Source organism: Gymnogyps californianus, chromosome 20, assembly GCF_018139145.2.
Source record: "Gymnogyps californianus isolate 813 chromosome 20, ASM1813914v2, whole genome shotgun sequence".
Taxonomy (NCBI): domain Eukaryota; kingdom Metazoa; phylum Chordata; class Aves; order Accipitriformes; family Cathartidae; genus Gymnogyps; species Gymnogyps californianus.
In genome coordinates, this window is record NC_059490.1 from 10,120,704 (window position 1) to 10,146,629 (window position 25,926).

General features: G+C 39.4%; 1 protein-coding gene across 1 annotated transcript; it reads left to right on the forward strand.

Annotated features, from left to right (window-relative positions):
* Nucleotides 1-543: 543 nt before the first annotated feature.
* APPBP2 (amyloid beta precursor protein binding protein 2) lies at nt 544-24,455 on the forward strand. The gene is made up of 13 exons (XM_050909081.1): nt 544-684; nt 10,943-11,031; nt 12,183-12,334; nt 12,868-12,991; nt 17,485-17,653; nt 18,394-18,483; nt 18,987-19,054; nt 19,140-19,245; nt 19,601-19,725; nt 19,918-20,003; nt 20,421-20,611; nt 21,045-21,210; nt 22,101-24,455. The coding sequence occupies exons 1-13, from the start codon at nt 544-546 to the stop codon at nt 22,352-22,354; spliced, it is 1,761 nt and encodes a 586-aa protein (XP_050765038.1). The 3' UTR covers nt 22,355-24,455.
* Nucleotides 24,456-25,926: the final 1,471 nt, after the last annotated feature.

Sequence of the window (25,926 nt, forward strand, 5' to 3'; positions counted from 1 at the left end):
GCTGGGGGTGCTCAGCCGGCTCCCCTGTACAAAGAAAGCCCCTGGAGCCACCAAACCCCCAAGGGCAGGCAGCCCCAAGGCCCATGTCGGCCGTGGGGCAGGCACTGTGCCTGACCAGGGCAGTCACCCAAAGGCCGGGCCACGCTCCCGCCACAGGTCACAGCCCTACCCTACCACAACACCTCAATTCTCTCTCCCTATGACTGCCAGCAGAGATTCCCCTCGCCCCCACACCCTCCTCCCCCATATTTCCTCTCACCCCCTCGATATAACCCCGTAGGCCCGCAGCTCTTCACTCCTGCGGGCTTTCCCCTCTACCCCACGTTCTTTTTCTCGAGCCTCCGCGCAGGCAGGTGGATGATTCCATTCCCGCCTAGCTTCCCCCCTATCATCCCCGCGTTCTCTGTGCTCCGGCCGCTACCGCCTCTCACTCCCCGGGCAGGGCGGCGGGAGCCCCGGGGCGTGAGGCGCGGGAGGTGGAGCGGGCCGGGCAAGCAGGCGGGGGGGAGGTGGGTGGGGGGAAGGCGGCTCCGCACACCCAAGATGGCGGCGGTGGAGCTGGAGTGGGTGCCCGAGACGCTCTATAACACGGCGATCTCGGCCGTGGTGGATAGTTACGGGCGGGCCCGGCGCCGGGACATCCGCTCGCTGCCCGAGAACATCCAGTTCGACGTGTACTACAAGGTACGGGGAGGCGGCGGGGGACCGAGCGAGGCCGGGCCCGGCCGGGCCTGGGGGAGATGGAAGGAGAAGCGGGCCGAGGGAGGGAAGGTCCGCTCCCGGGCTGCCCCAGGCCTCTCCCCGGGGGGCTCGGAGGTGAGGGGGCGTAGGGCTTCGCCCCCCCGCGTTCGCCGCTTGGCCCCCGGTGCGGAGGAGGGCCCAGAGGACGGGCTGGCGGAGCGAGGGCCTGTGTGGGGCCGCCTGGGCTGCGGCCGAAGGAGAGGAGGCTCCGGGGGGAGGCTGGGGCAGGGCCGGGGGCCTGCGGCTTCCCCCCCCCTCCACTCGTGGGCGCCTGGCCTACGTGAAACGCCCGGGGGCCGCGGGGAGGGAGGCTGGGGGAGCCCCGTTGCGGAGGACAGGGAGAAGGGGCCGGCCCTGGGGGGCCGTGGGGTGAGGGCCCGGGGGCGGAGGAAGATGCCTCCTCGCCTTTGGAGCCGGAGAACGGGTAGGGGCAGGATGAGACCAAGCTATCTGTGTTGGAATATATTTTTTCCTTTTCCTTTTTTTTTTTTTAATGTATTGGAGAAGGTGATGTCAGTGGTAGAAGGAGCAGAGTTTGCCATGCTCTTGTATCTTCTTTAAAGATCTGGTAGGAACCAGATGAAAAGAAGTGAGACTCATTTAATGATATAGTTTATTAGCCTTAAATCATTCTTTCATGAAAGGGCTGTTTCTCATTCAGCTGCCTCTAAAATATCCAGAGTTAGAGTAAAAGGTACACTGAGATGGTCCATTAATTTCTATTGTCCACTAAATAGGCATTTCATCCATGTACAGGAACGGCTGGAAATGAGCATTCATCAGGAGAGAAACAATGTCTAAAAAAAAAAACCCAACCAAACCTAAGATGAGGGATAACCCTTCTTTCCTCTGCCAGTAAATTTCTAAAAATCTAGGGTGTGCTAAATGAAGTAATTCTTTAGATGAATCTTTATGAACCAGGGGTAGTGGCCCATCACATATGTGTGGAGTAGTGGTATTTATAAGGAAGGCTGATCTTCACTAGAGACAGGGAAATTGTTTCTACAGCATTGAAACAGGTATGTGCGTTTTCTGTATACTAGCTATTACTTGTCTGCCTTATGTGTTGAGAAATACAGAAACCTCTTTCTACCACATATCAGCATGCTCACAGATAATGATGTGGTTGACATATGGCAATTGTCAGATAAAGACTAAAGATACAGAGGTAACAATGTAGAAGAATATTTTGGGGTTTATTTTTAACTGTTAGTAGGTATGACCATTGACAAATAAACTTTCTTGGCATTGCTTGTCCTGATGTTCATTCAGATGAAAGGATGGTACTCTGTGGCTTTTAAAAGCATAAAAACAAAACCTCCTTCTAATGATAGAAATATCCAAGTATGTATTATTCCCAAATTGTTTAAAAACTCATCTGTAGGTGAGCTTAATAGATCATTGACTTCTTATCCTTTTATTAGCACTTTTCAGTGGTTGCATTGAATCAGATTCATATGGAGTTATTCCATAATGAAAAAAGAACTAGCAGTATATCTGACTTCTAATGAGACTTTCTAATCTGTTTGTTCTGGTTGTGTACATTAGTATGTCATCTTGTTGGGCAGATGATAATAAACATGCTAGGTACCTGTCCTCAGAATAATGTTTCTGTTGTACTAATCGCTAGCCAGGATAACTTTTGTTAATGACAGTAACTTGCATTGCTTTTCTGTATTTTACAACAGGACAGTCTTCGATAATCTGAAATGTGTAAGGTGCACCTGTATTCCTCTTACGAATACACATCTATGAGATGTCCACATACAGAATAAATAAAACTAGGCTATACGGTGCAGTGAGTGTTTTGCCATTGCTGCCAATGGTAGGCTAGTCTTCCATGTCTTCACTAGTTGTGGGGTTTGGGGTTTTTTTTATATCTTTTCTGTGTAGGAGAACCTATCCTCTTTATTAGTCACATTCAAATTAGCTTATATATAAATGTAACTAAACCTTGGATGAGATGCTGAGAGGAAGTCCTCAGCCCTTACTAAATGGTGTTCTATATGCAGAGATGTCTGCCTGCAATGAGTGCCTTGAAGTCTAGCCCAGATTACAAACCTTTTGGAACAGTGTTTGTGTTTTTCTATGCACCTGTACAACACTTAGTAACTGGTTCTTGTTTTCTAGATTTGGATGGCTACAGCAATACAAGTGATGTAGCTGAATTAGGTTAGAATGAGGATAGCATCACACCTTTGGACAGTCCTCTCATGTTGTGTATGGTCCTTGTTTTAGTGTTTTGGTTCTGGATACAGTTATTTTCCAAATCACGTGGCTATTAAATACCATTTCAGGTTGGTGAGCTATGTTCAATACGTCCTGACCATCCAGTTCTTTAAAGCAGAAGTAGAATTTCCAAAGTCACTAACAGTCTTTAAAGTAAGACAGACTAGACGACTTTTAAATCTTTGTTCTGACTACATGGTGGTGATTGTTGCTGCTGTGTTGAGGGGGTGTCAGTTAGTATCATATGGAATAGTACTTATTCTTTAAAGACAACTGAGGAAAAGTGTGTAATTGAGGATTTGCATGAATATACTTGCATTTAGACCTTGAAAAAGATAGGGAATCACTTTCTTTCTGTGATTATTAAAAGGAATAAAAATGTTTCCAGTCTTTCACATCTAACTGGTAAGTAATGGTTTGTTATCCAGGTGTTAGTCATGGTTTGTGATATTGGAGAAACTGCCATTGATTTTGCAAAAAATAAAAGGTAGTGTCAGTCAGAGTTTATTTTGATACACAGATGTTAATTGGCTGTGGCCATACAAGACTTCTTTATCATATTCGTCGGTATGAACACTTGAACTTAACATTTGCCAATCTTGCACAGTTTGCCAGCCTGTTCATGTTCATTGAGAAGACATAGGGAGGATACGGTACTATTACAACAGCGGAGATAGTCAATGTGCTATTATTTAAAAGGGAGAAAAATGCTAGCAGAGTGTCTTGGTCTTTGTTTTTTCCCCAGGGTACCATCTAATCCAGTGTTTGGCTCTATTGTCATAATATATTGCCTTTATTTCCCATTCCTTAACAAATCCAATTAGTTTTAATTCTACATATTCCAGAACTGTTAACTTCTAGGACATGCCATATAAACATGTGCATTTGCAGTTAACAATGAGGAATCAAACCTGGGATAGTTGCAGAGTGTTCTTTGTTGTGAACTCTGTAAGAAATAGGTTCTGCTGCAAGGTGACAGAAGCAGGCAGGTTCCTAATACTAAGCATATTTATCACTCTGTAGCATTCTTCAACAATGACTAAAGCTTTAAAAAAAGGCAGTATCAAATAATCATGATTGCAGTAAAACGACAAACCTGTACTGGTCCAGCAGGGTGTTACTGGATTTTTTTCAAGTGGCATTTGACTTTTCCTTGCAACCATTTGAAAAATAATAGAGGCAGAGCAGATTACTAGTAAGGATATCCTGGAAATTTTCAAGTCTACATTTGTGCTAAAAAATATTTAAATGTCTAATTAATCACAGCTGTATTTTGAAGAGCCTAATAACTAGTATTGTTACAAGTAACACCCGCATCTGGGAAAAAAAACTCGGGCAAACTTATCATATTTTGTTTCCTTTGTGTCTTGGCCAGGTTTATGTATATCCTGGTTGTGTTGTTTCCTAGTAAAACTAGTTGGTTCTCTTTCTTGGTTTTTTTGGGGGGGAAGAGAGAGGGTGTCTAGTTTTTAGAAGCCAAAGAAAGAAATATGCTGGATCTCAGTTAAAATAAGACATGCCTGGCAGGTAGGCAGCATTTGTAAATGCCAAAATTCTGTATTAAAAAGTAGGTGACAACTGGAATAAACTGTAAGTCCTCAAAAACAAAAAAAAAAACCAACCACAAAATGAGGAAAATCAAATTATTATCTTTTGTAGTTTGTTGGGGAGAGGGTAGTGTTTTGAGGGAGGGAGTTCATGTAAAGAATTTAGTTTCTGTTGACAGAAGTAAGATCTTGAACTATCTAGTCCGATGACCGTTCAGTTAGTGTCTTATGGAGAATTCAGTTCTTTCCTCTGTGCCTCAGCTTTATATTCTATTATGCGTAATTATTTCATTTCTTTGGTTCTCATGGTGCTTTTGAAGAGTTACTGCTTCATTAGTTCTGGTGTTCTCTATCACAGGTATTTGTTGCAGTTACGCACTAGCAGGCTGATCTTGGACTTGTATTGGCTAACAAGGAGCTTCATCCAATGTTTATTTTCCTTTTGGAGTGTCTTTTCTGGATTGTGTGGTTTTTTTGCATTGATTTTTCTTGAAAATCATTTGGGTCCAATTCTTTGAATGTTTTCTGGTGAGATCATTAACCAGAGGAACAATTGGAGAAGACATTAATTTGTTTTAGTTAGTGCAGACCTGTAGCCTTCAGTAATTGCACTATGCTAACTTGTTTTGCATTAAAATTTTTAGGCAAAATCCAAAAGGTTTTATCATGCTTTCTCTTTGAAATGATAGATAAAACTTCTGAAGTGCTCCTACCTTGATGTTAATCAAAATACCAGATTTTGAGTTTAGATCCTGATAGCTCAAACTTCTATAATAATAAGTGTAGCTGCAGTATCATGTCTCCTCACTGTATTCTGCTAATCCAAAAAAGAACAAGCATGGCTAATAAAAGCTCTTGTATCACGTCTAGGTATTCTTTGAACCAAACAAAATGAATAAACAGGAATTTGCTGACTGTTCACAACAAGCAATAGAATGTCCATTCTCTGCATTGCAGTAGAGGTTGTTTTTACTGATGAAGAATGATTATAAGCCTAATTTCTATAAGATTAGAATAAAACTAACTTGTCCCAAGGCTTCAGTCTCCTGGGTATTTGACGAGAGTGAAGAGGATAAGCTACCCATGAAATGAAGTGTAGCTGTGCTGCTTTAGTTTTGAGGTTTTCTGACCAGAGGAGTACAAACAAGGTCATAAGCAAGCAATGTACGAGGGAGGTAAAAAATCCCAGAGCGAATGGGTCAGATTTTGTAGGACTTCTGCTGTGACTGATCAGTGTGACTTCACAAAGACCAAATTACATTCATGCTGTTGTATTTTTGGGGATCAGAAATTAAATATATATGTGGGAAACAATCATGATTTCTGCATGTGTGCACAGACACACGTACGACCATTCTGATCATCTGGTTAGACTTCAGAGTAGCGTGTGCAGTAGGACTTCACTGAATACTGCTTGAATTAAATCATATCCTTGTATCACCTTTTTTAAATTAAAGCCTCACAGTGAAGGAGAATCATCACTTCATGAGTGTTTTCCAATTATTATTACTCTTTGTTTTAACACGTGCCTTATTTCTATAGTCTAAATTTAGATTAGAACTGAACCATCTTTCCTTGTTATGTCTTTACTGGTTTGAAACTTCTTGCCTTTGGTTACCATTCTTCTAACTCGTATTACTCGGTTTGCTTTTTCTTTTTTTTGAACCTCTGACTATGGGGCATGTTTTCTAATGCTGATATGCTCTAGCTTCCCCATTTTTTTTCAGTATCCTTGTTGAGTCTTAGAACTCATTGTAATTCAGATAATGACGTCACGTCATGAACAGAGGTGTTCAGCTCCTGCTGAAACCATAATTCCTATTTCCACTTCATTTCCTTTGCACTGATTTAACTTCAAAGCAAACTGGGTTTCCCCACTTACTGCTGCGGAGAATCATACGCATGTGTGACTGTAAGGCTCAGACTTTGTATCCCTTGTGCTGGACTCTGTAGGTGTGAAACAAAAAACTTTGCTGATAAGGTACAGAAAGCGGAGTGAGTGGGAAGATGTGGAGAAGTGCGCTGTGTGTGAAAGCAGTAGGCTCCAAAAGTTGTCTCTGAAGGCTTATTCAGTAAGGTTGGGTTTTTTCTCTTGATTATTTATTTGATTGAGGTTCATAAAGATCAGCCTAGTCATTGGCAGTATGTTTCCAAAGAAGAGCTGTAAAGTTTGCTTTTTTAATGCCCTAAACAATATCCAATAGAACTAGTGCTTGTCCAGAGGCGTTGTAGATGGTTTTGAAATTGATTTAAAAGAATCGAATGTACCTAAATTTCTAACTGATTATTTTCTAAGGCTGTTCCCCCCCGCCCCGTCTATGAGTCATTTGTCAACAAATGGATTCAGTGCACTGTTGACTCTCAGGAAACTTTTTCCTTCCTTGTTAAGTAGGGAAGGAAGATTGTGGTTACAGCCAAACTTTTTTCCCAAATACTCATGTCTGTAGATTAAACTAGATGATCTTTAAGGTCCCTTCCCAACCCAAACCATTCTATGATTCTATGAAGTATACAGTCCTTCCCAAATTTGGCATGATATTCCACATTACAATATTGAACATTACTAAACATGTTGGGGAGCTCCTTGGAATTTCTTGTCTCTTTAATTTTTACTGAAATATGGATATTATTTTTTCAGTCCTCTTCCAAACTGGAGCAATAGGAGCATATTTTTCAAATTGCGTATGCTGCAGTTCCTCTTCTAGAGGGTCCTTTTACAACTGGTTAGAATTAATCTCCAGCTGCTTTAGAAAAATATTTTTTATTATTTTTTTCATTAGGTTTAGAAGAATTCTTCTCTCTTGTGCTTGTACACAGTGAAACAGCCCAGAATGCTGGTGATACAAATATTATATAGCTTTTTCTCTTGTGTTACGGCTTTGCTTTTGCTAGCAGTTTAACATATCTTTGTCTTTATTTTCAGGGGTTTGCTAGGAAGCGGTTAGAGCTCAGCTTAATCTATCCAGAGAGAGAAATCTGACAAGAACTTTAATAGAATTATATGTGCATGATGATGTAATAATAGATGTTTAATTGGGAACACCACTATATGCAGCTTTTGATTGTTTAGGTGGATGTGTTATGAGTTAAATATTAAGCCTTAGATCCTGAAGGAGGATCATGGTGGCTTTCTCACAGCTATGCAAAACAGTTTGATTGTGCATGTGTGTAATAATATGCCTATGTATTAAACTTATACCTTGGTTCCTGTCTTCAGTGCCAGAATTAATGCGTCAGTGTAAGCTGCTGAAGTTGGAAGTCATATTGTAGGGTTTTATTCATTTTTCCATAGTTGAAGAAAAATAAATCTCTGTTAAGCTCCAAATAGGTTAAGTTTGTGTCTAAAAGACATTTGTTTCTTAAGAAAAGAATAGTTCTTCAGAAGTCCAAACCTCTGCCATTCTTGTCAGGGCATGTTTTCCTTGAATCACTATTTTGTTTTGTTTTTCATGTTATGTAGCAAGGCTTGTGGTCAGGAATTTTGTCTCTCTGGAGCTTTAACAAGAGAACCATTTCTTCCGTGCTTGCAACTGCTTCTCAATGGACAAATGAGCATTACTGAATCTCCTGGAATTGCTTCACAGTTTGACGTATACTCACTATTTCCATGTCAAATTTTGTTTGAAAAATATTGCTGTAACAGCTACAACAGTTTCAAGAGACTTCAAGCTGAGTTAGTTCCTTAAAAATGTTTGCCAGTATGTCGAGGGAAGGGGTGAATAGCGTGGTAAATGTCCCGAGGATACTGTATTTCTGGTTATACCAGTGAACAATAGATAGGGTTTTTTTGCATGCCAGAATGGTGCAAGTGTTAACCTTTGAATTGGGAGAAGAGATGTGAAGATAGCAGGCTTGGACCTTTGGGCCATAAGCCAAATTTTGCATGTGCCTGAAATAACTGATACATCAAAACTGAGGGTGTGGTTTGGGATCTCCCCCTTCCCTCCCACCCAACCAGGGCATTTATTCGTTGGCAATTTAAGAATCACATGTAACGGCGGGCACATTACAAGATGTGTTTATGTAACCTCATAAATACATTAATTTGAAAAAGTCATACTACAGTTAGTATTTGGTAAACTAGTATCAGAGTAATCTCTGGGATTTTTAGTTAGCACTGCAAGCTGATAAGAGGAAATGGTAATGTACTTGATTGAAAGCCTGATTGTTGAACATGTGATAGTACTTTCGATTGTCTTAAATCCTGGTGAAATAGCTTGGATATGTGTCTTAGTTTCTTCCAGAAATTAAGATGTCCACCTTCAGTTTTGGGCATGGAATACTAAGCAAGATTTAATAATTTTTTTTTTATTGTGTAGACTATGTTTTAGGTTTTATAGAACAGTTACCATTAGACAGCTCTGTTGAAGAAAATGAGAACACTTAACCATGACTGTAGTTTTTAAATACACCAGACTGGATGTTCTTTCACTGCCAGAGAGAATATAGCTTCAGAAGAAACTCTGATCCCTTTGAAGTACAGGGACATGGCATGGTTTTATCTGAGGAGTAACTTTGCATGCAAACTCGCACTGTTTTTTAAAAGAGTTCCTTCCCCCCCCCCCGAAATAGACGACTAAAAGGAAAACATTCGTTTCTGGCAATTGACATTATTAGGTCAAAGTATTTTTTAAGGTTTTTTTTTGTAGGTTCTGTTGTTAAAATAACAAACTTGCTGTGCTGTAGAATCAGTATCGTGCTTTTATAAGAAGAGTTGACTAAAACTAAATTTCTGGCTGGAGGAGATGTTCTCACATGCTGTGTTTTGAATACTAATTCATCTGCTTCCAGTGTTTGTGGAGAAAAAGGTGAACCAGACACAAGATGCTTATCAATAAAAGTTTTTTAAGAAATTATTAAAACTGGGAGGAATATTAACATTTTCATTAAATCTATGTTTGTAATTGAGCATCTCTAAACAACGTGTTCTCTCAGCTTTACTTTTGCTTACATAATAAGGGTAGCTGCACTCCATGTCAAAGCTCCTCATAGCTGTAAAACCTGCTTAGATAGCATGGAGGGCCTTGCTGTAGGTATGAATATGCCCATCTTGGACAGTGTATGTTTGAATGTCTTAACATATGGACTAGAAATTAGGGTTTTCTGAAAAACTGTTAAGAGTGCAACGTAGCAGTGCTTTACATGCGTGCTCATGACGGCATGAAACTCAAGTGTATAATCTGATTTGTGTCTACTGGTAAACTGTAGTTTTCCGATCCCTGCATCGCATAGCCCAGATACCACAGAAGAACAGAAATGGATCTTGAATGGCCTGTGTTGAAAGATGCAGCTTCTGGAGGGAAGTGCCTGTGAGACATGAGCTGCTGGCCTCTCCCTTTTTCCCCATGGACTTACTGCCTCACAGAAAGATTTTTTTTTTTTTAAATAAAAAAGGGGGTGTGTGTCTTTTTTCTAGAACACCACCTAAAATAACAAACAGTTGTACTGCAACAGACCTGTGTGATCCAGTACTGTGCCTCTGGCAGAGGCTGGAGATGGTTCATATGACTATGGCAAGTGTATAGTCGTGCTTCCTTAGGTTACATATCCTGCTTTCCGTCATTTGTGGTTCAGGGGCTTCAAGATATCAGGAATTAATAGCCCGCAATGGATTTTTCTGGCATATATTTGTGCAGTCACATTTGTACCTCTGTAAATTCTTAGTATTTATAGCATAATGTGGCAGATAGTTCTGCAACTTAACTATGCATTGCATAAAGAACTGTCTCCATGGTTTGTTTTTTATGAACAAGTCAACTGATATATTTGCTTATCTGCAGACACAAATCAGTTTGGGCATAAAACTATCCATTGCTTTTAATAAACGCATGAACAGATTCACTTGACTTTTCCCATTTACTCGTGCAGAAATTACTTGTGTAAGCTCAGGTATTAATGGGGTCAGGGCTCATGCCTGTCTTTAGCTCTGGGTATTGGTGAGTCACCTCTTGCAGAGCTTGTGGGTTTGGGGTTTATTTATAGGTTTTATATTATATATAAATATATATTTGCACTGCTGTATGCTAGATTGTGTCATTTAAAAAATATTTTCAAAGCATTTGGTATCAAAGAAGCTATTAATTGTATTTTTTGCTAACTTCAGGAGTTTTTTGGTTTTGTCTTGGCTTTTTAGCTTAGGTGTTGCAGTGCTTTATGATGCAGGTGGACACAGTAGATACTTGAAAATACATTCGTAGATAAAAACAGCTTGAAACTGCCTATGGAGCTCTCATAGCTTGTGTGCTCAGTTTTTAAACACTGAAGTTGTACTCCTCTGTGGAGATAGGGGAACTATTACTACTTAGCCTGCTGTATTTCAATACTTTGAAGTCTAGATTTCATCATAAGTTATTTTTATTATTAAGCTAAATTTCCCAGAAGAACTCAGTCTTAAATTTTAAAATTTATTTATATTTTTCTTTCAGCTTTACCAACAGGGCCGCTTATGCCAGCTGGGTAGTGAATTTTGTGAACTAGAAGTTTTTGCAAAGGTGCTACGAGCTTTAGATAAAAGGTAAGTATCTTAATATATTGATAATTCTCATTTCAGCTCTCACCTCTTGATCTAGGTTTTGAATTTGGAAGATGTCTCTAATTTTCTTGGTCTTACTAGCCCATCTAATAACCATAAGAATATCTCATTAGATTTAAAGATGAACTTTTAAGTTAGATGTGTCTTTCTCTCTGTCTCAAAAAAGAAAACAATCAGAACTTCTGCGTAAATGTACCAAGTCATCTGTGGTACTTGGTTCCCAAAGTGCTTTCTTTGTTGTTGCTATTCAGTCAGTTGTTGTGGTTTAACCCCGGTAGGCAGCTAAGCACCACACGGCCACTCGCTCACCCACCCAGTGGGATGGGGAGAGAATGGGAAGGGCAGAAGTGTGAAAACTCGTGAAAACTGTATTAAACTAAAATTTTAATTCAATAGTTAAAAAAAAGAGGAAAAAGAAAAAAACAGAGGGGGGAAAAAGGCACAAACAAGAAAAATGAGTGATGCAAAACACCCCAGTTGCTCACCACCAACTGATCAATGCCCAGCCAGTCTCTGAGCAACGGCAAAGTATCTTTTTCTTGCTGTTGTAGCAAATCCTGAGTGAAGGGTTATCAAGCTGATTGGATTGCCCCAGTTTAAAGAGTTTTCCTGTCATTAAATATTCCAGTTTGTGGTGTTATGCTCAGAACTTGGCTTTTTTAGATCAGATTCTTTGTAACCAGAATAAGCTCTGAGTCTTTAGACATACCTCCCTCCCATTGTTTGCGTGTGTGTGATGTTAATGGGTTCGTCACTGCTCGTTTTTCTGCAATTTCTGTGGGAGTTGTGGGGTGAGGGTGGATTTGAGGCTTCCCGTCCTCTAAGTTTTAGCTGAAAATGTTGTTTTCCAGTTTTAATATTGTGTGGGTAGCTTGTGTTTTGCTTACACTGGAGGGTGTCCTTGTAAAGAACTTTGTGTATGCTCACTTTATTTGTTGGATAATCCACCAACTGTAATCCATTAGCCTTGAGATTGACGATTACGCTTGTATTCATCTGGTTTTGGTTTGAGAGAGGGTTGGAGTTATTTCTCTGAATCACTACTCATTTGAATTCATGGCGCTCAAGAGCCAACTGACTGTAGTGTTTTAAAAACTTCATGTGTAATCGAATTCTGTTTTCTTTTGTTTCAGACATCTGCTTCATCACTGTTTTCAGGCTTTGATGGACCATGGAGTAAAAGTTGCTTCTGTACTCGCCTATTCTTTCAGTAGACGGTGCTCCTACATTGCAGAATCGGATTCTGCTGTAAAAGAAAAAGCAATCCAGATCGGTTTTGTTTTAGGTAACTGGTGATGATAGGCTGTTTAAAGTATGCTACTTTCTTTCATGAAAGCTTCAGTTAAGCTAATGCTCGTCTTTTTTTTTTTTTTTTTTTGTGTTAATGCCTGTGATTTCTTTTTAAAGAACATGTGTGGTTTTGGAATGTGGTTTTTAGAAAACTACTTGGTCTCTTAAGAAAAATATATTGGATTTTAATATCTAAGAATATATAGGCTTATCTTTGCTATTTCAAATGTTTTAGATTTAAAATTTGTTTGCAGATGCAATGCTTAACAATAAGACTTTGCATAATTTTAGTATTGCTTAGTATTTCTTGACAGAAAACTGTAGGAAAACTATGTAATACTAAGGTCATCCTCAACTGAAGGAAAATTCTTCTACTCTTATGTTTCATCCTTTTCAATTCAGGACTGGAGGGTTTAACCTTGAAATAAGTAGTCATCTTATAAGACTTGAGCAAACCCTTTTTCTCCTAAAAAGGTGTTTTGCTGTTCAAATCTCTGTTTGTTCTTGTTTTTTTTTTTTTTTTTCCAGGGGGGTTCCTATCAGATGCAGGCTGGTACAGTGATGCTGAGAAGGTTTTTCTTTCCTGCCTTCAGTTATGCACCCTTCATGATGAAATCCTTCACTGGTTTCGTGCCGTAGAATGTTGTGTAAGGTGAGCTCACCTTTAATTCCTGTATGTCTTACTGTGAAATACACATTAATGTGTTACCAGCTGCCTTGGACCCATCAAGCTTCAGATGCTCCCTTTGATATTCTGCTGCACCAAAATACTTTCCTGGCTAGAGCTGAAGATCAGAAGGTGCTTATTTTACGCTAATCCCTGGGTTTTCAACTTGTAAGCTGGCAGCACAGTTCAATGGAAGAAACCACCATTTTGCCTTTCTGCATAATATATCATAGGTAACAGGTGCTGGACAGTAAGAGTGGTCCAGCACCTTGGTTTTTTCCAAGGGTTTTTGCATGTGAAGGAATGTTATGTGTTGGTGTTTGCTGAAATTATATTTACGACAAGAAGAATTTGCCAAATCCAAACACAAATGATATAAATACAGTTGAGCAGAAATAAAAGGAAAACATACCTTTCCTGATTCTGGATCCAGTGAGTTCTCTTGCTCCATGCTGAGCTACTGAACTATGTGATTAGGTAAATCTCTAGATGTCCAATTCTTGTGGACACCTTCAGCCACAGCTTAAACATTTGGAAAAGAATTTTTGTTTTTAGGAGGCAATTGGGTTTTGTACCTGCCTTGTTTCTCAAGGCCTGTAGTGGGGTCCTTTGAGATTCAAATTCCATTCAGAGAGGCCTCAAAGATTATCATTTTTAGTTGCTCTGCTCTTACGTCTGTGTATCTGAACGTGTGCTATACTGATGCAGACTACAGCAAGTAGCCAGGTTGTTTTTGTTGGTAGCACCACGACTGACCTCTTTTGCGTGCTGCAGGAATGCACTTGAATACCTGTGTGCTAGTGAGCATAGTTAAAATAGGATTTTTTTTTTAGCTGCTGTAACAAACAACAAAGTATGTACTGTATTTATGTGAATATAGGGCAAAACTTGTTTTGGAAAACTGCTCCAAAAAAACCCCTGCATCTTGTTTATGGTTGGACAAATATGAAGAGTAAATAGGCTTTGCCAGTAGCTGCTTATTTTATGTGCCAACCAGAGGGCCATGGCAACGGTTGCTGCTCTGCCTTGTTCTGCCTTGCCAGCTACCACTGGCTTTCATTCCAGAAATAAGATGATGCCAGGAGAAGACTGGGCACATGTATACAGCTTCCTAGAACTGGGGAATGATGGATATAGTAGCACTGTTGGTACTTGGTCCTTTGCCTTCTAATTAATCTAAAAAAAGTTTCCTAGTTGTATCAGGCTGTTTGGCAAGCTGGAGAAGTTGCCTTAAAAATAAACTCCCTCCCCTTCTCCAAATAGAAAAAAAGAAAAGAGGGTAAAGAAAGAGAAAAAAGGTAACTCTCTCTGTTGGACAACAGCATACAGCCCACACAGTTGTGGGAAGATGATTTTTATTTTGTGCTAGAAAAAGCCATCCTATGTTGGAATGAACTCTTCTGAACTGGAGAAGTTAATTCTGTTTGGGTAGAGACAGTCATTGTTCTTGTCATGAAAGCTGATGGCCTGCATGTAACGTTAAGTCCCTCTGGGCAAGAGTGTGAGTGACAAGATACTGCTTTATGTTCAGGCATCTCCCAAACAATCAAGTAACAGCATCGTTTATTTGGAAATGTATGAAATAGAATTTGAAACACTTTCAGAAGTGCTAAGAATGTAAAATCTAAACACCTTTTTGTGGGAGAGAGCAGTAATTATACTCAGCTTTGAAGTCATGAGGCAGTAAGATAAACTTTTTGTTGTTACCATCTAATCCCTACTGCAGAATATCTTGTTCTTACCACTGTGCTTGCTCTGGAGTTAGGTGGAGTTTTAAGAGAACAAAATTTAAATCCAGCTTTTGAAAATACAACACACTTTTTTAAAAGTGGCTGCTCTTATTCTAAAAGCTAGAAAATCTAATCTCTGGGATTTTAATTAATACATTGCATTATTCATAAAATGCAGTTTAAACATGTAAGGTTTTGTGTTATTTAGACATAATTTGGTGTTTCTTTGTACTAGCAGTAGTAAATTATATGGAGAAACTTGAGAAAATGTGAAGACTTGAGATTTCTACAAGCTTGTATACTACTTTCCTGCATGTGTTGTGCTCCTTTTGGTTTGCTTTCTCTCATTATTGTATGTTAAACAATAAGGCACAAATACAAAATACAAACATGTGGTTGTCCCACTTCATTGTTTCACATTTTGCTGATTCTTGGGGTTTTTTTCTGTTGTTTTTAGACTTCCTAAGCTGCTGTGTAACATTGTTTGCTACGTTTGTATGCTCTTAGATTTTGGGGGGGGGGCTATTCTCCAAAAGCTATTATTGCAGACATCAAAGAAGATTCATAGCTATTAGCATAAATGTCCTAAGGCATTTTTTTTCTTCCTCTCGGCTTTATCTTCTAAAATTCCTTTGGATTAATAAAGGATTTCTTGTTACTCAAAACTGGATCACATAAACTCTGCTTATCCCAGAGGATTGGGTTAGGTTTAGCTTGGGTTTTTGGTAGATTTCTTTGTTTTTAGACACTACCACTGAAGCATCCAGATACTGGATATTATCTTTCCCAGGCGCTTCTCTAAATTGCGGTACTATCTCTACTGGCTTATACCATTGCATGGGATTTGGGGTTCGTATTTTTGATGTTGCATAGCAGCTCCCAATCGAATGGTGTATAGTTTCCCTCCTTAGGGAAACTAATTGCTTAGTTTTTCTCTCTAGTTTCTTTAAAATTCCTGTCTCTTGTTGCTTGAATGTTAGATAGTTTTCTGCTGCCTGTGACCAAGAACATAGTGCGCTTCTACATCATGTTTAGTTCTCAGACCTTATTTAAGGAAAAATGCGGCTGTTGCTTTTTTCTTTCTGTTCTTGAGCCATGCTGGAAAGCTGGTGTTTGTTTATGTAGCTTGTTTCAGGGGTTTTTTGAAGGTCTTTTGATCTTCTCTTTGCATACACATCTGCTGCGTGCTTGCCTGCCACTCCCTTCTTGTTAAAATGTGAACTTTATTTCCTTTCTTGTTAGTGTTTGAGTTTCATTATACATTTCAATAGGAAAGTATAGGAAGAGGCTATGTTAGAGGCAGGCTGAATTTATAGGGCAAACTTAGATGTATTACAGTACTATTGCAGGAGGCATGGCTACTATAACTTAAATCTCTACTCAGAGTAAATGGTAACAGGACACAAGTTTAGAGAAGGGAAACATTTGGTCAAAAACCTCACTGTTCCTTCCTCCCCCCTTAACAGTTTATCGGAAGATCTATCGTAATGTGTCATAAAAGGTGTAAAATGCTGTACCTACACATTAGCTCACATTTTCAGAGTTTTAGCCTCTTTCCAATGCAGCATTACATTCTGCTTCGCTTCACTTTGTATATTTCTCTTCCTGTGTTATATTGTCCTCCTGGTTTGCAAAGGATGCAGAAAAACCCATTTGCCTGATGTTTTTCAATCTCTATTACTCATTGTCTAATAACAGATTTCCAGGAGGGACCATGGAGGTTAATTTACCAAAATTTCACATGTGCTAAATGGCAGGCATTTGCAGTAGTGAAGGAACAGCTGCCTTTTCTTAGCCTGCAATGGGTGGGAATACAATTCTGCCCTTTAGGCTTGGAATATGCTAACACACACATTTCTAATGTGTCTCTTTAAAGTAAATAAGCATCAGCCTACACTAAGGAAAAAAATTCTTTACTTTTGTTTAAATAGATGCCAGAAGCTGAAATTGTTACTTCTCTAGGGAAACGAGTATGTGACAGTAGTGCTGTGTTTTATTGTCTGCATTTGGCTGTTTCATGAAGCTTCTGTTAATCCTTCAGATGGAAAGGCAGCAGGCTAGGAGATGGGACAAGGTGGGGGGAGAGGTTTTTTAGAGTTGTTGTGAACTGGGTCAATAAAGCAGTCTTTTCTGGTGGTGCTAAGTCAGCGCTGGGTATCATGTCGAATGGATGTGATTGAATCTCTTGTGAAGACACACCCCTTCTCCACCCCCCCTAAACCCCCAAAACAAAAAATGCCCACTTGTGAAGCACTGTGCTACTTAAGGTTTGAGGGAAAAAGTGCAGAGATGCATGAAAACTAGCTACGTCGGTACTTACTCAGTGTCTGTTTCAGTTTACCATACTTTGGAAAGGAGGTAGAAGGGATTTAATACTGTATATTACAGGGTTTTGGAAATGGAATTTTATCAGTGTTGAGAAGAATGGATTTTATGAAAAATAAACCACAAAGCCACCATACCAAAGTGGATCAAGCATTGGATGTGTAAAACTGCATCACTATGTAAAATCATTTGACCTCTCCAACAGTAAAAATTCTTGCCATGCAAGAGACAAAGCATGGTGTACTGAAACAATATTCTGTAAATAGTTCTTCTGTATTACTGAATTCAGGCAGTGCAATTTTGTTGGGATGACAGCCCAGTTCTATTGTAAGTATAATACCAAATTGCAGATCCATGGTGCTATTGTATATTGAAATGGTTTATTCAGACACTGTTTAGAAGATCTCTTTACCTCTTCCTAAGGCTGCTGCATGTTCGAAACGGTAACTGTAAATATCACTTGGGAGAAGAAACTTTCAAACTCGCTCAGTCTTACATGGACAAACTTGCAAAACACGGTCAGCAAGCAAACAAAGCAGCGCTCTATGGGGAGCTGTGCGCACTGCTCTTTGCCAAGAGCCACTATGATGAGGTGAGTGGGATGTGTTTTTGTTGTTCTTCAGAAAACTGGTTATGAAATCTGCTGGGATGTTCCATGACTGGCTCATTATTCACGTTATCTTTCCAGCTGGAGTTCCTGATCTCTTTTGGTACCTGTGTGGCAGTACCAGAGGAACACTTGATTTATCGACTTTTTTTTCTATGTATTGTTCTGAGTTAGTCTACAAGCTCTTAACAGTACTTTGACCAACATTAAGAGATGATGCGTGATAGATTGGTAGTGTGTGTTGGTCATCTGTAAATGAAATATTACAAAAAGCTTATTTTAATAGGTAAAAATGAATAGCAGAACACAGGTAACAACTCTTTGCACCTATTTTGTAAAAACTGTGACTTAAGTGAAACAGCTATATAAACTCTGGTTTTCCTTTAGCTCCTAAGTACACTGACCAGGAAGTTGTCCTACCCAATAGGAGTTGTGAAGATTACTTAAAGATTATAAAATACCCTTTTTTGTCTGTAAAAATCATTGTAATAATACATACCTTAGGTTAGTATAAAATGCTTACTTACACATTCACTATTAACCTTAAGAGCACTTTTTAAGACATAGCTGAACAAGTTTCATTACACATAAGCAATTAAAGAGTATTTTTAAAATTTTGTAATGTAAACGACCAGTATATTTTTCAGAGCCAAGTAATATTTTTCTTAATGTTGCAACGTAGTGAAGTTCCAGCTTCATTATGTCAGTAACTCTTTGTTCAACAGGCTTATAAATGGTGTATAGAAGCTATGAAGGAGATCACAGTTGGCCTGCCTGTAAAAGTAGTAGTGGATGTTTTACGACAAGCTTCAAAGGTGAATTTAAAATCTTCCACGTTTCTTTTGTAACTAGATCACTACCAAGAATGGGTGAGGATAGGTAGTACCTCCAGAATACTTGGGTAGCCAAGGTCCATTTCATGAGCCTTACGGCTTGGTATTTGTGTTTAACCGGTCCACCTCGGCCTCAGACCTGTGGAGGTTTGGGGGTGTTTTCTTTCTTTCTGAAACTGAGTTACAGCTGTTCAAATGAACATCATGACAAAGTTAACCTGGGAGCATTCCATAAAAAGGAGGTCTGTTCCTCTGTGTGATCTAGACTAGGTGCTGTAGTAGCCCTTTAGTTAGGTGTTTATGGCAGAATAAAATATAAGTTTATTAATGTTATCTGCGAACCTTTTCTTAAATAACTGAAAAATCCTTTAGCAACCATGATGATATTTTGAAATTAAAAATAGTAGTTAGCAACTGTGACAGTATCTGGAGGAGATGAGTTCTGAATATACACCTCTTCACATGCTTCATTTCAACCTGTTTAGGCTTGTGTTGTAAAACGTGAATTTAAGAAGGCTGAACAGCTGATAAAACATGCAGTATACCTTGCCCGGTAAGTAGCATTCAAAAAAAAAACCAAACCCTTTCAAAATTATGCTTAACTTTCCTCAATTTGTAATATAAGTGTGTTTCTACAGGGAGCATTTTGGAGCCAAGCACCCCAAATATTCTGATACGCTACTAGACTATGGATTTTACTTGCTCAATGTAGACAATATATGCCAATCTGTTGCAATCTATCAGGTATGTAGCAGGGCTAAATGTCTGTCTTCAATTTCTGTTGATATTCATAATCTCTCAAATGTCTCTACTGAAACTCACAGTTAATTCAGAGAGATAGGTAACAGTTGATTTAATTACTGCAATGCTTGTTCTTTAAAAAAACCAAAACACCCCCGACTATGAGGTTTTGCTTTCTTTTTTTTCCCCCTGACTCTTAAGTGGCTTTTATATATTTACTGCCTCAAGTATGTAGGCATAGGCCTACAGAATTTCAGAGCCAGTAGATGGTTTTTTCCCCTTTTTAACAGTGAGAGAGATTCATTTGGGATTTTTTTTCCTGTATTAACTGATGAAATGGTATTCTTGTAACTTTCAGACAGCTCTTGATATCCGGCAGTCAGTATTTGGAGGTAAAAACATACATGTAGCTACAGCTCATGAAGACTTGGCTTACTCTTCGTATGTTCACCAGTACAGCTCTGGAAAATTTGATAATGCACTGTGAGTACGATCGTTTGAGGTACTGGCAGCAAATTTAGTACTGTAAATGGAGAAAAGGTGTTCTTAAATGATACAGACTTTCCAATTAGAATTTAAATGCATCTGTTTATTGCATTAATGTTTCCAATATTTTATCAGTCAGCTGCAAACTTAAATGTATGTATCTTGAATTTTTTACTTAAACTCTTTCAGATTCCATGCTGAACGTGCTATTGGCATTATAACTCACATTCTCCCAGAAGACCATCTTCTCTTGGCATCGTCAAAGAGAGTTAAAGGTAGTACCCTTAATTGCATTACTGGGACAGTTTGAAATCAGTCATTCAGCTATGTTTATCCTCTTCCCTAACAGACACAATGTAACTTGAGTTGCTTTTTGCAAATGGAGGTCACTGTCTAGAATATTTGTAGTCCTCAGTGTTCTCTGTCAACACACTTGTAAAATACAAAAAAAAACTTCTTTAAAACTTAGCCAGAAGACTTTGAGGAGGAGGTGGGGAGTAAAAATACAGAATATAAAAATATATGTTGGGAGCTTGATATCTGGTCATACCTGTTTGAAAACAGTTTGTAATAAACACAAAGCCTGATTAGATGTCTCCCGAGATGTCTTGGGTAGATGGCTTTCTGCTACCTACAGTTAACATCTCTGTGTTTGGAACACAGTAACGTTGGTTTTTCTCTCCTGTACTCAGCACTTATCCTGGAGGAGATTGCAATAGACTGTCACAACAAGGAAACTGAGCAGAGGTTACTTCAAGAAGCTCATGACTTACATCTGTCCTCACTCCAGTTAGCTAAAAAAGCCTTTGGGGAGTTTAATGTACAAACAGCAAAACACTATGGCAACCTTGGAAGACTGTATCAGTCCATGAGAAAGTTTAAGGTAAGATTGTATTGATGTAAAGGTCTTGACTTAAAATCTGCAAGACATCTATAAGTCTGTCACAACAAATGATGATTTTCAATGTCCACAATTCGTAACTTCAGTTGGTGGTTTTATGGTTGGAAAACTTGAACTTTATAATTCATCTCTCCAAAGCTTTGCGCAGAAAGAATCCATTAAGATGCATGATGCCTTCAGAGACAGGGTGACAGCAATTTTGACGACAGAAAAAGTGATACTATTTGCTGATCCACTTAATTAAGAATTTGGAGAACTTGATTTGGTTTTGGCTTTCTTACTTTTTGCCTTTTATAAAACACTGCAGGCTGTTTAGCCACTGCATAGTTATGTGTCTTTAAACCTTCCATTTTGTCCTCTTTTTATGGCATGGTGAGTGGTTTCTGACTGACCTATGTGAATTTGATCCTCACAGGAAGCAGAAGAAATGCACATCAAGGCCATTCAGATTAAGGAGCAGCTTCTAGGTCAAGAAGATTATGAAGTTGCCCTGTCAGTGGGTCATCTAGCTTCTCTCTATAACTATGATATGAATCAATATGAAAACGCTGAAAAGCTTTATTTGAGATCCATAGCAATTGGTAGGTGATTCTTACAATGTGTGACTTTACAGCAGTTTTAATGCTACAGGAAATGTTATTAAAAAGCATGTTAAAGTTTTTAGTAAAGAACTTAATGAAATGCAAGATGTTTATTGTGTATGTGTTTTCAGTCTAAATATAATGCTTTTTCTTGAATGTTCTCCTGGGGACTGAATTCTGGAATTGTATTCTTTTCAGTGCTCCATCAGAATTCACTCTTGAAAGCATCTGGAAACGGACTGATTAAAAGCTTGGGTGTTAGTCTTTAGACTACATTTTTGCAGTTGTGGCTAGACCTTTAGTGCAGAATGTAGTTAAATTTTGAAAGAAATGGAAAACTATTGTGCCTGTCAGCCTAACTATGCTCTCATTAAATATTTTTATTGCCCATTATCATTTGCAGTGAGCTTGCAATTCCAAATCAAATGCATCTTTGGGCCATGCTGTAGCTCAGTTTTGAGACAGACAATCTTACTTCATACAGTTATCATGTACAGTGCGTTACAGAAAAATTTATGATTTTAAAGTGGAAAACTGAAAAAGAACCTCAGTGTTTAAATTGAATCTGGAGTGAAATTGGGACACAAAATGACTGCCGCCTTTGTATGACTGGTAGATTTTTATGCATGTAAAGCTATGGTACAATTAATGATCTGCCTGTAGAGTCCCTGAGGACAAGTTAGAATACCCGTAAAGGAAAAGTTAGCTAGAATTCAAACCATCATCCAGGAGGCTTGCATGTTGCTTGTGTTCTTGACGCACCGTAACAAAAACGTGATGATCTGCCGTAACAAAAAGGTTCACGTTGTTGGTAAACATGACGTGAGAAATAAGATGCAGCGTATGGGTGGATTACCTTTTAATTTTGTTTTCTTTTTGGATTTCTTTAGGAAAGAAGCTTTTTGGTGAAGGATACAGTGGACTTGAATATGATTACAGAGGTCTCATTAAACTGTACAATTCCATTGGCAATTACGAGAAAGTTTTTGAATACCACAATATTTTGGCCAACTGGAACCGGTTGCGGGATCGGCAGTTCTCAGTTACAGATGCTCTGGAGGACGTAAGCACCAGCCCTCAATCCACTGAAGAAGTGGTCCAGTCTTTTCTGATGTCTCAGAACATGGATGGACAGAGTAGCTAAGAACTTGGTCAATTAACCAGTTAAGGTTTTTTCCCCCAGGTTACAGGGGGAAAAGTCATACTGTGAAATCTAAACCATGTAGTTCTCTGGGGGCTGGAATTTGCATTGAAACACTGGTCCAGTCTGCTGAAGAGTGCCCATACGGATGAATGTGTGTTAAATTCTTATCAGCATGTGTATGGCATGTTTAGTTCAGCTCACATTTTTAACTTGGTATTCCCGAAAACCCCTTCTTTCTCTCTTCTTTCAAAAGAAGCTACTTTGCAGAAAGTCTGCAAGAAAACATTAAATAAAACTGTTTGAGTTCAAAAGAGTTGCATTCTTATTATGAATGGAAGGTTTCATCAAGAGCTTTCTTGTGAAATATAGAAAGAATAAGTGCTGTACTATAAGGAGTTACACGAGAAAGGTCTTTCTACTGTATGCATTGTAGCAAAGCTAATCGTAAATACCAAGAAAGGGAGAATGCCCTAGCCTTGGCTGCTGCCTTATGAAGAAAAGTGGCAAAGAACCACTTTGGAGAGCAACGTACTCTTTGTGAACCACGATAGGTTGTTAAGCAAGTAACCACCGTATGTTGTTTTTAATATCCTGAACTGGACCAGTGTTCATCTGTAAGTGACAGAAGATCCAGTAGACCAGCAATCTTAGTTTTCTGTGGTACCAACCAAGAGTGCTAATCTTCTGAACAGGACCAGGAAAATCAAAAGTGGACCAGCCTGCTAGAAACAGTTTTTTGGACCAGTGGCTTTAATTTAATATTTCTGCCCCTGCATTCACTTTTACAGTAGAATTATTTCATTTAGATGTATGATCAGTGCAAAATTATATTCATGTAATAGATACAAAACTAGGAAGTGAACGTTCTTTAGCGGTTGCAATGGCATGTCTTTACCTAGTAAGCTTATACAAATATTAATGTCAATGCCACAAGCAAAAACTAGAAACGCTTAACTATTTGCTGCAGCCATCTTTTTTTCCTATTTGAATGGGCTTACTCTAATAATTGAGGCAGTAACTTGTTTATACCAGTTAATAGTTTTGTATTACAATCCAGTTCAATTTTATGTTTCTGGAGAACACAACTTATTGTACAGTTTGCAGGGGTCAGCGGAAAATGCCAAAAAGCACAACAGGTCTTTTTTTGTGATGCTTCATTTCTACATTAAACAATAGTACAACCAGAAACCGATTCCTTTATATTAATTTAAAAAGCAGAAATCAGCTGTAAAAATCCTTTAATAATGCCTATCTCACTAGCTTGTCTTAATTTTTCTTCTGTTGGGGGGGGCTGCTTGGTTGTGTGGTTTTTTGGTTTGGGTGTTGTTTTTGGTTTTGTTTTGTGGTTTTTTGTTTTGGTTTTTTAACGTTGAGGTTATACTCATTTGAAAGTCTGTGTAACATAGCAAACTAGAAACAACTCACTGCTGTTACCTCAGTTCTTCTTAGAGCGGCACAGACAGTGCTCCTATAGTTAGGATTCTGTCAGGTTTGGGTTTTCTCCCTTCCCCCCTATTTTCAGGGGTTTGGAACTTGGCCGTGGAAGGTCGGTCCAAGCGGAGGCTCAGCCAGCACGGTTCCTGCAGGACTTGGGCTGGATGTTTTGTTTGGGGTCTGGTTTCGAAGTTGTTTATGAAGTTTGGGACAGGGAGAGCTGCTTGTTGGTCTTCAAGAAAGAGTGCAGAGAAGAAACAGAAATTTCAGACACGACTTTGAGCTCAATGGCTCTTTTAAGAACTGAAATTTTACAGGCCAATAGTTCATATACTGGTGCCTTCAAGTATGTTTTTGGGGGGAAGGCTGAATAATACCAACTTTAAAATGCAGTTATGTAATTAGTGAATGCGGATTTAATGATTGCATACTTGGAATATCTTCACTGATGTGAAAAGAAGTATTTGCATAAAAAACCCCTGTGGTATTAAGACTTAGATTGCAGTATATCCTCAATGGCTGTTCAATGAAAATCCAGCTTAAAATTATGCATGGATTTAAAATCTAATTTCTTTATAGCAATTTTTGTTTATGACTGCTATAGGTACTACAAACAAATTCAGCTATCTACAAGCCAAAACATTTTTATCCCTGAATGCCCATGCAGCAGGGCACTGATGAATTATAAAGTTCTTAAGAAATCTTTTCTTAAGTCCTATTAAAACTATTTTAAATTAAATGAAGTATGTAATACTAGTGTCAGAACTTAGGCAGGGAAGGTGTGCTTAAAATTGTCCTAAAGAAGCTGTGTAACTTCTGTACTGCAGAAGTGTTTAAAAGCTTCAAACTGCATGCGCGGATTTACACTTACATTGTCTGGAGACTGTTTATTTGCTCAGGGTTTCCAGCCTTGTGTCTCCATTTCCAGCTTTTGACTAAGGAATCTCGAAGGTTCCTCATGTGGGATGAGGAGCAGTATTTGACTGATACCGGTGAAAGTGGTCTGCGTGAAGCCCTGCTGTTATTTCAGCTCTGCTTTGTGTATGTGTTTCATGGTTTGCCTTCAAGTTAGGACAACCAGGAGAGCTTCCAACACGGGGCAGGTTAGGGAGGTGTACGCTTCTGTCTGATAACCAAATGCATTAGTTCCATTTGTTTAGTCAGTAGCTTTATTCTCCAGTCTTGCTGGGTGGATGTACTTTTCTCTCGTTCCTAAAGCCACTTCACCAGCGTGTTACATCCTTTGGTGCGTTGGCTTGTCTGGAAGGAATTAAGGTCCTAAAAGTCACCCAGAGTTCTCTCTGATGACAGACTTTGGCCAAGAAATGACTTGGCGGAGAGTAGTTGCAGTGATCCTTGCAACTAGCATGCTTTTCATGTGACTGCATTAAATCCTGACTTGACTCTTGGGTTGAACTTTTCATTGTAGCATCTCCGCAACTCCAGTCGTGCCAAGGCATGTAAATTCTGGAGAAAGGTAGCTGTGGCTGATTGCTCAAGTTGTTAAAGCACAGGAGGTTTGCGGAACAACTTTGCAGCTGCCTGCAAAATGCTCTGTTGCCTGCTCTGCGTGCTGTAACTTGGATCCGTCACCTAATGCTGTCCTTGCTGCAGATCTAATGCTTACTCTCCGTGTAATAACATAAAACTGACCTTTCCAGTTTTCGGTTCTGTATCTCCTAAATTGAGTTCTCGGAAGATGTCTGTCTTGGCATCTGGAGACTATTTGAAACGTTGTGGTGTTAGTCGTTAATTACTGTTACGGTCTCTGCTGTTACGGTTTGTTGTTTGATATTTTTGAGAAAGGCAGAGTCCAGCTGGGTGACTTCAGAGGGAGGTAAATGACTTGTCCCTCCGTGCCACTGGGGTTGGAGTAGATCTTGTGGTATTACTTCAGTATTTCATGACTTCTGCACCGGGCAGAGCTAAAGGAGCAGAGAGTGTAATCCCCTACGTTCTCCATACTGTGCATGTTTCCAGTGCGGACCTTGCCAAGGCGATCCCCGCGCCTCCCTCGCTCCCCTTAGAGGCAGAACTGGGGAATTCCCCTCCTGCCCTACCCCCAGAGCAGGTTTTCCGGACACATCTGGGTGTCCGTGTTGCGGACAGGGGCTGTGCGTTAGCCTTGCGCGTTGGGA

Coding starts and splice junctions, on each gene's coding strand:
- APPBP2 (XM_050909081.1), top strand. CDS start 544: ATGGCGGCGGTGGAGCTGGAGTGGGTGCCCGAGACGCTCTATAACACG. Junction 18,484..18,986: donor TTTTACGACAAGCTTCAAAG/GTGAATTTAAAA, acceptor CAACCTGTTTAG/GCTTGTGTTGTAAAACGTGA. Junction 20,612..21,044: donor AGTCCATGAGAAAGTTTAAG/GTAAGATTGTAT, acceptor TGATCCTCACAG/GAAGCAGAAGAAATGCACAT.